General features: G+C 35.7%; 1 protein-coding gene across 1 annotated transcript in view; it reads right to left on the reverse strand.

Moving 5' to 3' along the window:
• Positions 1 to 10923: 10923 nt before the first annotated feature.
• Positions 10924 to 15651, reverse strand: part of LOC125278243 — an 84849-nt gene continuing 80121 nt past the window's right edge. The window contains exons 8-9 of the mRNA XM_048207253.1: positions 11659 to 11958; positions 10924 to 11382 (exon numbers count right to left, since the gene is read on the reverse strand). Coding sequence (XP_048063210.1) covers positions 11069 to 11382; positions 11659 to 11958 — 614 coding nt within the window. The 3' untranslated portion in view covers positions 10924 to 11068. The remainder of the gene's footprint in view (positions 11383 to 11658; positions 11959 to 15651) is intronic.

A 15651-nucleotide genomic window follows, 5' to 3' on the forward strand; every position in this document is an offset into this window, starting at 1 on the left:
CAGCCATGGCCATGAAAGGTTGTGCTGTTCTATTAGAAGATATGGGAAAACTTAATGTCCTAATGACCAGTTCTGTCATGTTGAGTGAAATGAAAATGTTTTAACTTCCTGCATGATGTTTTAAATTAGTACTGTTGAAGACTGTCACCCTGGCATCTTTGTTAAATTTGTAAATGTATTTATGTTTTTATAGCTCAGCAAAGAATTCACCAGACTTGTGTTAAAGGACCTGAGAAAGTCCTTTTTTGAAGGCCTAGATAGTCATCTCTCGAAGCTGATGCAGTTATTCAGGTCAAAACATTCCAGAAATGACTTCAATACTGGAGAGCCTTAATAAGGATGTGAGTCCTTATTTTCATGTGAGTATTATTTTAATGCAGTCTTTCTCTCCCCAAAATGACAATTCTGTGATCATTTACTCACTTTCATGTTTGTCCAAACCTCTATGACCTTTTTTCTTCTATGGATCATAAAACTAGTGATAGTTATCTTCAAAAAATTTTAAAATAGGCAACATGACTCGGCCACTGCTTTTACTGCGTGTTGACTTGTCCTTTATAGAGCTTAACCTAGCCACTGTTCATTTTCATTGAATGGAATTAAGATATTAATATTTTTGCATGTTTTTGGAGTGGCATGTTCGTGAGTAAATGACAATTATCATCTTTGTTAAACTATCCTTTTAATTTCTTTAAAATGTTGTTACAACCCCAATGAATTTGAGGCAGGGGTGCTAAATCCTGCACCTGGGGAGCCAAGATCCTGCAGAGTTTAGCTTCAACCCCAGTTAAACACACCTACTACAGCTAATCAAGGTGTTCAGGATCACTACAAACTTACAGGCAGGTGTGTTGAACCAGGTTGGAGTTAAACTCTGCAGTATATTATTGGCCCTCCAAGAGCAGAATTAGACAACCCCTGATTTAAGTGGCATGAGCGTGTTACATACACTATTAAATCTTAATTTGGTGCTGAACAAAATGTAACAAACAACAGTTTTTTGCACCACATTACTGGTGATTAATTTTCAACCAAAGTATAAAAGTGTAAATGTGTAAATTTGAAGTAAATGTTTTTGTGGTTTTTATTTTTTTCTAAAAGCATCAAAGACAGGGAGGGGGAGGAAAGGATAGGCAAATAAAGAAAAACAGAGGATTTAAAGAATAAAGCTGGTACTTTAACCATCCTATATTTTACAGACAACAAAGGATGAGGACAGCAGCATTGCTGGCCTGCCATGGTACATGCGAGAGACTCAAAATTCATGAAGATATGCAAGGTAAGGAAAAATGTTAGGAAAACATTGGGTCTCTTATAGGGTTAGTCCACCTAAAAATGAAAATTGTCATTAATTATTCACCCTCATGTTGTTCCACACCCGTAAGACCTTCGTTTATCTTCGGAACACAAATTAAGATATTTTTGATCAAATCCAATGGCTCAGTAAGGCCTGCATCGACAGCAAGATAATTAACACTTTCAAATAACTACTAAAGACATATGTAAAACTGTTCTTGTGACTACAGTGGTTCAACCTTAATGTTATGAAGCGACAAGAATACTTTTTGTGAGCCAAAAAACAAAATAACAACTTTATTCAACAATATCTAGTGAAGGGATATTGATAAAGATATTTCAAAACACTGCTTCATGAAGCTTCAAAGCTTTACAAATCTTTTGTTTTGAATCAGTGGTTCAGAGCGTGTATCAAACTGCCAAAGTCTAATGATTTCAGTTAACGAGGCTTTATTACGTTGTGTTTTGAAACATTTAGAAATGTCAATGGTTCACGTGACTTTGACAGTTTTATACACGCTCCGAACCACTGATTCGAAACAAAAGATTTGTAAAGCTTCAAGCTTCATGAAGCAGTGTTGAAATCATCCATCAGTATATATTGTTGAATAAATTTGTTATTTTGTTTTTTTGGCACACAAAAAGTATTCTTGTCACATTATAAGGTTCAACCACTGCAGTCACATGAACTGTTTTAAATAGGTCTTTAGTAGCTTTCTGGGCATCTGAAAGTGTTAATTATCTTGCTGTCAATGGAGGCTTCACTGAGCCATCGTATTTTATCAAAAAAAATCTTAATTTGTGTTCTGAAGATGAACGAAGGTGTCTTAGAGTTGTGGAACGAAATGAGGGTGAGTAATTAATGACAATTTTAATTTTTGGGTGAACTAACCCTTTAATTTGCAGGGGTCTGGGGATTATATTTGTGTATTTGCTTTTAAGTAATAGTACCTTGTTTTCTTTACATTCTATAAAGCCCAGTGAGCGTGAAGAGGATTTGATCAAGGGTGTGGTGATTGGAATCCTAATGGTTGTGGGAAATGTGATGGAACCTCTCCCAGCGATCTACAATGACGTTGCCCTGGTGATTGAGGAAGAAGTGTAATGCATCACCTTAGTGATATACCTAATGCTTTTCTGAACCTGATGGGCCTGGACTATTCAAACCTTGACTACCCAAAGGAATTAAAATTCACTTTTGAAGTGATACAGCACCCGTTTATAGGAGTGGGATCAGACTTTTGCACTGCAAGAGTTCACTCTTTGAAGAGGAGGTTGCTGCGATAAGATGGAAAACGAACAATCTTTTTTCCTTCTTGCTACTGTTTAAAGGAATAGTTCACCCAGAAAAATGAAAATTTGATGTTTATCTGCTTAACCCCAGCGCATCCAAGATGTAGGTGACTTTGTTTCTTCAGTAGAACACAAATGATGATTTTTAACTCCCAACGGTTGTGGTCTTTCAGTCGTATAATGGGTGTCAATGGGAACTCCATCTATAAGAGTCAAAAAACACGACGGACAAATCCAAATTAAACCCTGTGGCTCGTGACGACACATTGATGTTCTAAGACATGAAACGATCAGTTTGTGTGAGAAACTGAACAGTATTTATATGATTTTTTACCTCTAAAACACTACTATGTCCAGCCTCGTTCAGCATCCGGTTAGTGAGGTCTGATTACGCTCTGCTTCAATGAGTGCAAGACATCACTTCCATTGTCAAAGCGTGAGACGTCACTTCCATCAGCAGAACACATTTTTTTGACCTCACCAACCGGATGCTCAACGCAGTTGGACATAGTGGTGTTTTAGAGGTAAAAAGTGATATAAATACTGTTTGTTTTCTCACACAAACTGATCGTTTTGTGTCTTAGGTCATCAATGTGTCGTCACGAGCCGCAGGGTTTAATTTGGATTTGTCTGTGCATGTTTTTTTTTAATCTTATAGATGGAGTTCCCATTGACATGCATTATACAACTGACAGACGGCAACGGTTGGAGTTCTACTTGTGTTCTACTGAAGAAACAAAGTCACCTACATCTTGGATGCCCTGGGGGTAAGCAGATAAACATCACATTTTCATTTTTTGGGTGAACTATCCTTTAATTGTTGTACTGTTTTAAAGTTTAAGAACATTGTTGTTTTAGATCTCATTGTTTTAGATGTAACATTGGTATTCTTGGAATTTTTTAGGGCTACAACGATTAATCGCGATTAATTGTTTGCAAAATAAAATCAGTTTATATTATTCTGTGTTTACATATATATATGTGTGTGTTCTGTGTATAATAATTATGTATATATAAATACACACACATTCATGTATATATTTAAGAAAAAATGATATATAAAATATTTGTTTATATGTAATATAAAATATAAATATATTTCTAATACATGCATATATGTGTGTGTATTTATATATACATAATTATTATACGCAGAACACACACACATATATTACGTAAACACAGACTTTTATTTTGCAAACGATTAATCGCGATTAATCTTTGCAGCCCTAGAATTTTTTCAAACTGACTCTTTTCTTGTTACCTTGTCCTGCTTACCCTTTCCTTCTCATGTTTCTACAATTGGGAATTAAAGACATGGTTTTTGGACAGTTTAATGTGAAGTTTTTTAACGCAGCTGCTTGTGAATTCTTCATGTACACTTTTACCTGCAATGAAAAATATCTGATAATGACAAGGAGAGTTATTTGTACTATTTTGGCTTAAAAATGGGTCTGATAGAGAAGTTTGCACGTGTTTGTGTGAGCTGTGTATATGTGAGGGTTTTTCTTGTGTAGCGTTTTTATATCTTTGCAAGAGAACTCTTTGTGTCTGTGTTTTTTGGATGCATTGTATGTTAAATAATGTTATGTTAAATGTTAAATGTTGAGAGTTTCAATTCTGCATTTGTGTTGATTTCATGTATGTGGATCCAGATAGATATCCAGAACTTCTTGACAAACCAATGAAGTCCAGTAAACTCAAATAGTTAAGTTATAATGTTGAGGAAAAATTACTATTTTATGTCAGTTAGACTTAGTTCATGGTTGGGAAAACATGAAAAATTAAGTTCAACCAATATGTTTTTCAGTTGACTCAACTAACAATTCTAAATGCTCATTAATTGATATAGTATGTTGGCTCAATTTACTGCAAGTTATTTCAACAACTACATATAAGTTGAGTGAACTTAACACCTAATGTTGGCTAAACTTGACTAAGTCAATGCAATAAGATGACTTGACTAAGTCAAGTTGGGTCAACAAATCATTTTTTACAGTGTATTTCTAGCAGGTTTAATTCTGTAAATACACAACATTCAGTCAAATTACCTCATCTTTCGCAGTCAAAATGGACAGCAACCACGCCAGTATTGCGCTGCTGTTCTCCACAGTATAACTTACTTTGTGAAAGTGTGGTTTTCACAATTACTCGCATGAAGAACAGATATAGACACAGACTGCATGTAGATTTAAGATTAAATGATTCACTCATAAAAACAGTGACTTACCTCCACCTACTGGCGGTTTTAATGTTATATTTAAAAGTATCACTTCGTTTTTATCATCATTGTATTTATTGAATGCTTTAAAAAGTTTAAGGCATTATTTATTTTACAAAGGTATTTATAAAGGTAAAAAAATGCACTGGAAAAATCGATTTAAGAAGGTAAATATTGTCTCTCAATGGAAATATATAACTGTAGTCTAAGTGGAAAAGAGAGGGAACACAGAAGGATGTTAAATCCCTCAGGGGGTACGACACTCTAGAAAGTTTGAGATCCACTGAAAGAGGATATGTACAAGTGCACAAGTGCTACTGCTAAGAGTGCAATGTCAATACAATCTTGATTCAAATTTTTCATAAGCTTGGATGAATTGGTCTAAAGAGAAAAATTACCGCTGGGTGTAATCAAAAGACAATCTTCTTGACAGGCGCCCTGCACGTGTCTAAACCAACTTTCAGTAAACAAAAAGAAAATCCTACATAGTGTTTTCCGTGTTAAAATAGTCCTAATAACTATCGCACGCAACGCGACGTCCGCTAATGTCCGATGAATGACTCATTTGATTCATTTTAATGAATCATGACAACAACAGATCTGTCCGCACGGTCTATTAGGGGTGGGAATAGGGTACCTCACGATACGATACTAGTTTGATAATATCACTATTCTGCGAAAGTACTGACTATAATGATAAGACTTGACAAAAATGTGATGAGTTTTCGTGGACGAAATATGAGGTAAAACTATAAAATCAAAGAACGCAATAGGAGAGAGCGGCAACAGACTGGTAAGTCTCATTACTTTTAATGAAGATAATTGTGTGTTATGACTAAATTGTGACTGAGACTAAGGAGCATTTTCGTCTGGGAGAAGTAAAATTTACAAGATAAAGACTAACACTAAATCAACGCACCCTAAAAGAAGCAAATAGAGGGAAATCATGTGTGAAAAACCCTTTGAGTTTCACCGAGCGCTTACACAATTACACGGGCTACAGTGGCCCAGTAGTGCACAACACAATCAAATAATAAAAAAAAAACCGCTGTCCGCCAACCTCTTTTTCTTAGCAAACATAAGTTCACAACACAACGAAATCAAACCAGTGTTGCCAACACATTTTCAGGGAAGTTGCTAAAGGCGGGTGGATTTGTTGCTAAATGATGTTGTGGGATGACGTCATCACGTAACCATGACGCAAAACTGCATTATTGCGAAAATACATATAAAAATATGATTTGAAATCTCCTGTTAATTTAGATTTGTTCGTAGTATAAATATATTATAATATAAATATATTCATAATAATATAAACCTATTTTATTTGTGAAAGTTTATAAACAACATCTTTTTGATCAGATATTTTTATTTTTAAATACAACATTGAATTATTGAATAGTTACACATTTTGAACAATTATAGTTTTAAGCAATGTATAATTAGTTAGTTAGAAACAGGGCACAATGTACTGTGTTAATATGAAGGAATTATCTCTATTAATTTTTCACAGGTATTTTAACTGTATTATAATTTACACATTGCATTTTGTGTTTTAGGGTTACAACTTAACAGATCTTGTCCTGGCAGAAAATTACCAGAATCTTTTCTGTTTTTCTACAGTTTATGCCTAACTGAACATCAATTATAGGTACAAGCTAATAACATGCTGTAACATAAATGAACAATTATTATTGAACTAGTTCAACTATCAGCTTAATTCACATATGAAGTGTGTATTGTCATCTTTCTTCAGCTCTCTCCAGGCTGATGTGCTGCTTGACTGACTGTTCAATGGTTTCCTCTTTTTGAGTCATTAAGATTGTTCACTTTTCAAAAGTTGATAAAAGTTGCCAAATACATTTTAAAAATAGCTAAATTTGTTGCTGGGTGCTTTGCTAAGTTAGTCTGAAAAGTTGTTAAATCTAGCAACAAAATTGCTAAGTTAGCAACAAAGCTTCTGGTAATCAATTCCGCTGTGATAAAAGTCCACTGGTAAGACCAACTTACTAAAGGTGAAACTGTACCTCCCTGTGTGTGTTGGCAACATGTCACCTGTAGTAAGTCCGTCTTACCAATAGGAACCTACTACACAGAGTTGCTGCACATTTTTTAAAGTCAAATTTAAGCCAGGACCAGCATAGGACCAGCATAAACCAGTTCAAATCAGCATCCCAGCTTCAAAACCTACCGTACCAGCATATGCTGTTTTTTCAACAGGGTCAATGTTAACTTATTGGTCATTTAACTGTTGTATAAAATATCACATTTGCAATTGTTCTGATTTGGGGAAAATGGCACTCTTGCTCATGTGATATTGTATAACTACATCATATGATATAATTATAAGACAAAAACTCATCTGGGCAAAAATGCCCATGTATCTTGAATTTTGAGGGCATATAACTGCACACTGCTCCACTTCACACCTCACTCACCGGATGTCGTGCGCTCAAGGCAGTTGGACATAGTGGTGCTTTAGAGGAAAAAATGATATAAATACTGTTCAGTTTCTCACACAAACCGATCGTTTCGTGTCTTAGGACATCAATGTGTCGTCACGAGCCGCAGGGTTTAATTTGGATTTGTCTGTGCGTGTTTTTTTTACTCTTATAGCAGAAGTTCCCATTGACACGTGTGATACACCCATGTGTAGTCACAAGGTAATGTGTCTTTTGGTATTAATATTTATTTATTTATACATTTATTTAATTATTTATATATTTATTTCTTTATTTATTGGACAAAGAGTTTATTGTACACTGAGTCATTAATTATCACTACTTAAGAGTGAAGTTTTAAAAGAATACAACTGTTGCCACTAGAGGGAGTCCGTTGTGGGTTACTATGGTGATGCGCGTGTGTTTACTTCAGACGCTACAAGCTGCGTTTGAGGAAAGCCACTGATCTTTTCTTGTGTTTACTACTTCTGATAATTCAGGTAATTATTCATAAAAGAAATGAAAAATGTGTGCCATTGCCAATATATGACATGTCAGTTCACATTTCCTATGTGTTTAAAACTAACTTGTTTGAGTTAAATGTGAGTAAGGGTAAAACGGTTGATTGTTGCGATCGGAGTTAATTCACATGTAAATAATACATTTCAGTATGCGCTAATTTATTAATATAAAAATGACTCAGAAAGTGTATATTTGTATATTTGTTCAGACTTAAAGTAGTGTGTATGTGTTATGAGAGTGACGGTGATCATTTTGTACAGTAACGGTTTCATTTTAAAAGATACTAATATAACAGTAAAGACTACAGATGTGTTAATAGTGTATTTTGTGATATTGATAAGTATAAAGTCAAGATGATATGTCAATAAAGAGACGCTACAAGCTGCGTTTGAGGAAAGCCACTGATCTTTTCTTGTGTTTACTACTTCTGATAATGGACTATATGCACGGAGCGTTCTTTAGAACTTCCGCATTAATATAAGCCAGCTCGATAACTTCCGGTGAGATGTCATTTGCTGGTGTGTTGAGCATCAGTAGTGTAATACTTAGTTTATAATCAGAATATAGTCACTTAAATAGTCAGGCATAGCATTAATTTAGTTACTCAAACGTAAGACAGCTTAGAAAATAAATAAATAAATAAAGACGTACCTCAATGTTCCTCCTCGGCTAAATTCAATTCGACCATTAGTTTTCACACTTTTATGTGAAAAAAAGCTTCAAAAATTAAATATTTATTGTGCACTTTAGTTAGATTAATTGAATAAAATGTGTGTTTTCACAAGTGTGCTGAAATCATTGATCTTGCGCTGCTCTGACTGACATCTGCTGTGATTACAAAGGGAGAGCGCGGTGCTCTCTTTCTGTGTAATTAATTCACAATAAAAGTTATTGTTTTCATAAGATTTTGTGAGTATTTCATACTTCACATTGACAAAATGTTTTTTCAAACCTATTTATTTTATAATGTTTAATATTTAGTCAAACACGAAGTGAAAAACGTTTAGAGGAAATGGCTGATATGTGCGCAAATAAATGCTACTTTGCCGCCACCTGCTGGTTAAAGTGCTAATTACTGTCTTTTTTATTTTTAAATAAGTGTTTTTTATCAAATGTTAAATTTCCTACATTTTTAAACGTTCGGTTTTACAATGGGGACAATCTTAGAAGGATGAACAAATTATGTTTGTGGTCATCGCATTAAAAATAACATTTAAAGTCCTGGGGAAAAAATGTGTGTGTGTGTCTAATTACAGACACGGCATTTTTAAACAGTCCCAATAGCTTCGTCTTTATTGCAGTCAATAAAACTGGTTTATTGGCAAATTAGGTAAATGTAATAACTGCATTAAAATATAAATACAACATTAAAAAGTCAACCATAGATGGTTTTGTGTCGATGTACAACGACTACAGAATGAACAGCTAACAGTTCACCGGAAGTGCCCGAGCTGGCTTAACGACAACCAGGAAGTAACCCGTGCATATAGTCCATTCAGGGGTTTTGTAATCTGTTTACGTGTTCCACGCCCGGGACTCGTAACACACGCATTATTTGACTGACAGACGGCAGCGGTTGCAGTTAAAAATCATCATTTGTGTTCTAGTGAAGAAACAAAGTCACCTACTTGGATGCGCTGGGGGTCAGATAAACATCAAATTTTCATTTTTGGGTGAACTATCCCTTTAAGATAAGAGAAAGGGTGGGGTTGACCTTGTTGCTATGGATTATGTCATCACGCTTACTAACTATGATTGGCTGATGGGGAGGAGTCTCTGTCAGTGATTTAATCAGAGAAATATTGTAGAAGGAGGTATCATGTTAACATATTCAAATAAAGGTTTTAAAGTGTAGGCTAAGTGTCACTAAATAAACTAGTATGTGTTCAGCTGTTGTCAGCCTCTCACATGACTGCATCTCGAGAGATTGAAGAATTAAAGTGACAAATGATGTTTTATAAACAAAGTTCAGGAGGAGCACGGTCTATCTAATCGACTCGAGAGGAGGCATATACACAGCTAACGTGCACTTGAATGCAATGAATCAATCTTTATGTTATGTCCTCGCAGAATAAACTTATAAATCATAATATTGATCACATTTATGAAGAAAAGGTTCAGCACTCAAGACTTTATCACTATTGACTCAATGGTGTTCAGTGTCTTTGAGCAGATAATGAGGCAGACAACTGATTTTAGGACTGTTGGTGATTTGCTCTTAGAGACTCAGGAGTCCTCTTGACTACTCCTAACATTTCACAGATTTAGGAGCTAGTTTTAGCACTAAAATACTTTGTGAAATAAAAAAGTAGTCCTACAAAAAAATAGGACTGGCACACCCATTATTTTTACGAGTTTCTCCTAAACCTGGCAATACTCAAAAGACAGCTGAAAACTCATCTTTTTCGTGAGCACTTAACCTCATCCTAAAAAAAAAAAAAACCTTCTTATTCCTTTCCTTTCTCTTCCTCTAATCCCTCTCTATTGTAGTTTATGATACTCTGAGCACTGCCTAACCTCGTATTGTGAACACTTCTTGTGTCTATTTGCCTCGTCATGGCGACTCGCTTGTTGTATTCCTCACTTGTAAGTCGCTTTGGATAAAAGCGTCTGCCAAATGAATAAATGTAAATGTAAATGTAAATGTAAATGTAAATCAGCAAGTTAGGAGCTACTTTTAACCTTAAGATGTTCTGTGAATATGACCCCTGAACTCTTAAATGGATGGATTAGAAATGGATGTAATGGATCAGAGTGTCTCACAGCACCGTGTTGATATTTGTGCTTAAATGGATAGTTCATTCAGGTCATCCCAAACCTGTTTGACTTTCTTCTGTGAAACAAAAGAAGATATTTCGAAAAATGTATTTTGTAAAACAACATTGGACACCATTATATGAAAGAAATAAAAACACTTTAGTGCTCCATAGAAAGTGTTACTGCTATGACTTCTATGACTTTCTGATATCATATAAAGGGGTCATTCTTATGATACAACCTGAGGATCTGCACTGCTGACCACTGTGTTGAGATTAAATGTGCATCAGAGAGATCTCACACAATGAAGATCTTTTGTGAAGAAAGATTTAACTTTAGTTTCAAATTTCCACATTCAAATCAATCATATCACATCTTAAAATTTGGATCAAATTCAATAAAGGTCTTGTGGGTTTGGAACGACATGACGGAGAGTGATTGAATGATGAATGAACTTACATTTTTGGCTGAACTATCCTTTAAGAACGACACAATACTGATCTAAAATAAAATCATAATTACAATGAAAGTAAATATTTCACTCACCAGAAACAGTAACATTGAATAACTTGAATGAGGCTTTGCCATTTCTGATGATCTTTAGTTTGTATTCTCCAGTGTGGACAGTTTTGATCTTCTTGATGGTGAGATCTCCAGTCTGATGATTCAGATCCACATAGTCATTAAATCTATAATCACTGTCCTCAGACTCTTCTTCACACTCTTCTTCTGTGTTTTTAGCTACAGGACTGTTGTTATCTCCAAACATCCAGAATATCTTATCTCCTGTCTGTATTTTGGCACATAGAGTCACATCTGCCCCCCTCATCACTGACACTGACTTCTCTTCATCTGTCAAAGAAACAGAGAAAAATACAGAAGAGAAATCAGAAGCAGAAAACCAACAGCAGCAGAAATAAACAGAAGAAACATTGTCATATCACACCTGACATACTGTATCACAAACACATCATTTACTCTATTTTAAGATGAAAAGAGCTCAACTTGTCATTGTAGAAATCTGAATGTAAGTATAAATCTCTACACATGACAAAATACCACATGACCTTTTTGAGTCTTACAGCTTTGATAAAATAGAGACACATTTGAAGACTTTGTGTTACTCACCAAAGACGATAAGACTGAAGAATCTGAATGTTGAATAATCTCTGGTCTTGATCTCTATCTTATATAATCCAGTGTGTTCAGGTCTGATTTGTTGAATGATGAGAGATCCAGTCCAAGGGTTCAGCTTCATTTGGCCTCTGAGTTCATCAAACCATCGAGGGTTCCCACGGTTCTCTCCAGTCATTTCAGCTATGAGTTTATCTCCAAACTTCCACTGTATTTTATCATCCTTCTGTATTTCAGTATCATAGTTCAGAGTGACAGAACGTTCCTTCACCACTGATTCATTCTCTTGATATTCTGCAGCAGCACAGAAACAGAGAAATAGAGATCAGAAATCAGAAACAGAAACTAACATCAGACAACAAATCATTACTGATCAATTGTTCAACATCTCAAATGTTTCATTCACTCAGTTTATAAATATCAGTAATGAACTCAGTTTTCTCTGATTCTACCATATTATAGAAATCTACATGAAGATATAAATGAATTAAAGGGGCTCTATGTAAGATTTTTACTTTAATAAAGCATACAAATACGTTATATATGTTTGCAGATATTTAGGAAACATGCTAAGTTCACCTACTTGTTTATCAGAAAAGCAATGCTACAGCCAGATATTCTACTTTGAAATGTGTGTTCCGTGTCGGAATTTGTTTTGGTCTATGCGAAACCATGTGCTGCCAGTTGATAGTATTTCGACATCACTGGTTGCCAGTTGGCGGAAAACACCGTATACTGTAGCCATGGAAACCAACAAACAAACTGGTCAAAGAATCGCAGATTCTACTTGACCTAAAAAGCCTCTGAATCCATCAAAATATCTATGAACAACAGCATATTAAAACAGATAAATCAGCTCCTCAGTTTACAGTGTGTAAGTCTCCTCAGCTTCATTGTGAATTGCGCTCCCTCTTGTTACTGGCAACACGCGTCTTTGAAGGAGGGGGCGGGCCAAACATATTTTGAATGTGGACTGCAGTACCTATTTTGAACACTGGGTGTCATTCCTACATAGAGCCCCTTTAAATGAGTCGACCTCAAATCTAATGTGTGTTTTGACCAACACAACAGCCTGAAATCCACACAACAAACATCAGATTTAGTTGAGCTTGATTATTTAAAGATCCTCTTTTAAACTAAAAGAAGCAAATAGAGGAAAAATTTGTGAAAAAAGTCTGAATTCACATCAAACAAACAATAATTTGCTCAAAGAGCATCTGACATGTTCGTCTGCTCATTCAGAAAAACTTTCATTGTCGATCACAAGACAGATAACAAACAAACATCAGCCTGTTTCACACTAGACGAGTAAGTGAAGCGTATAAAAGCTTGCAGGAACAGGATGTGAGTTAAATGATCAGAGATGTCCTGTGTTCCCCCCAACATCTTCCTAGTCAGGGTGTGAATTACTCACTGAAACAAAACCTTTTGTTCATTGATAATTTTAGTTCATGTTAGTTCTTAATGATGCTACATAACTTTATTTTAATAGCCTATAAAAATTGCCATTTGAGCATATTTACATGCCAACATTGTAAAAGACTTTGTAAAAGACTTTAAAAGTATTAGTTCAAGGTAACTTATATTTAAGTCCTAAATTTAGGATGACATGAGATGTTTTGTGAATATGCCCCCTGATCTGTAGTTGATTCTCTGAGACGTCAAAGTAAATTATTGACACAAGTGATCGGTAAATTTACCATTAGAAACTGAAATGTAGAAATGTGTTTAAAGAGAATTATTAACAGCATGTTTTGCTAGCTTTTTACAGAAAGGGGACAGCCATTTTCAGCTCTCTCCAGAGATGTGGGTTAAGGAGATTTAAAGGTGCCCTAGAATCAAAATTTGAATTTACCTTGGCATAGTTGAATAACAAGAGTTCAGTACATGGAAAAGACATACATTGAGTATTAAACTCCATTGCTTCCTCCTTCTTATGTAAATCTCATTTGTTTAAAAGACTTCCGGAAAACACGCGGATCTCAACATAACACCGTATTGAGTTTGTACTGACTGTTACGTAACAGTCGGGATCATTAATATGTACACCCCCAATATTTGCATATATGCCAGCCCATGTTTGACGCATTAGACAAGGAAAGGAAGAATTAACGTCTGGATCTGTGCACAGACAAGGTAAGCAAGCAAGAACAACAGCGATATAAATGGCAGATGGAGCAATAATAACTGACATAATCCATGATAGCATGATATTTTTAGTGATATTTATAAATTGTCTATCTAAATCTTTCGTTAGCATGTTGCTAATGTACTGTTAAATGTGGTTAAAATTACCATCGTTTCTTACTGTATTCACGGAGACAAGAGCCGTCGCTATTTTCATTTTTAAACACTTGCAGTCTGTATAATTCATAAACACAACTTCATTCTTTATAAATCTCTCCAACAGTGTAGCATTAGCCGTTAGCCACAGAGCATAGCCTTAAACTCACACAGAATCAAATGTAAACATCCAAATAAATACTTTACTCACATAATTCAAAGCATGCATACAGCATGCATGATGAACATCTTGTAAAGATCCATTTGAGGGTTATATTAGCTGTGTGAACTTTGTAAATGCGTTGTAATATAGTTGAGAGCTCGTTTGGCAGGAAGCACGCGAATTAAAGGGGCGGCGCGCTGAAAAAAATCAGTGTATAGTTAAGTGCCCCAAAATAGGCAGTTAAAAAAATTTATTTAAAAAAAAAACTATGGGGTATTTTGAGCTGAAACTTCACAGACACATTCAGGAGACACCTTAGACTTATATTACATCTTGTGAAAAAGCATTCTTCGGCACCTTTAACAATCAGTGACAAGCTTATTGGTGATGTTGGAAAGGACACTACTGCTGCGTTCACGCCACCATGGGCGTACGGGACACCCCTATGATGGGCCCCATCGCAGATTCACCTATTTACTATATAGGCCTAACCTTTGCTTTTTTTTAGAACTGAACTCAATTGACTAAAGATGAAAATAAAGTGAAGACCAAAAATGCAAGCAGAAGATCGTATAAAATAGTGCTAAATTACCAGAAAAGAGGGAACAATTCACCGTGGTTTCCATCGCTCATAAGGTAGCCAAGACAACAGCAAGCCTTGACGCGCTGTATACTGTTAGCGGACGTGTGCCGTTAACTGAGACAAATAAACATGTTTGGTCTTTGCTGAGACATTATTATTAGGGCCAAAGCCCAAGGGGCTGAAGGCCCTATTGTTTTCTTTAGGATTATTATTGGGGCCAAAGCCCTGTAAGGGGCTGAAGGCCCTTTTGTTTTTCTTTAGGATTATTAGGGCCAAAGCCCTGTAAGGGGCTGAAGGCCCTATTGTTTTCTTTAGGATTATTAGGGCCAAAGCCCAAGGGGCTGAAGGCCCTATTGTTTTCTTTAGGATTATTATTAGGGCCAAAGCCCAAGGGGCTGAAGGCCGTATTGTTTTCTTTAGGATTATTATTATTAGGGCCCAAGCCAATGAAATGGCGAAGGGCCCTCTTGTTCTTCTAAGGATTATTTAGGGCCCAAGCCAATGAAATGGCGAAGGGCCCTCTTGTTCTTCTAAGGATTATTATTATTAGGGCCAAAGCCCAAGGGGCTGAAGGCCCTATTGTTTTCTTTAGGATTCTTATTATTATTAGGGCCAAAGCCCAAGGGGCTGAAGGCCCTATTGTTTTCTTTAGGATTATTATTATTATTATTATTATTAGGGCCAAAGCCCAAGGGGCTGAAGGCCCTATTGTTTTCTTTAGGATTATTATTATTAGGGCCCAAGCGAAAATTCGCGCAGGGCCCTCTTGATCCCCTAAGGATTATTATTAGGGCCAAAGCCCAAGGCGCTGAAGGCCCTATTGTTTTCTTTAGGATTCTTATTATTAGGGCCAAAGCCCTGTAAGGGGCTGAAGGCCCTTTTGTTTTCTTTAGGATTATTAGGGCCAAAGCCCAAGGGGCTGAAGGCCCTATTGTTTTCTTTAGGATTATTATTATTA

This window comes from Megalobrama amblycephala, linkage group LG1 (assembly GCF_018812025.1).
Source record: "Megalobrama amblycephala isolate DHTTF-2021 linkage group LG1, ASM1881202v1, whole genome shotgun sequence".
Taxonomy (NCBI): domain Eukaryota; kingdom Metazoa; phylum Chordata; class Actinopteri; order Cypriniformes; family Xenocyprididae; genus Megalobrama; species Megalobrama amblycephala.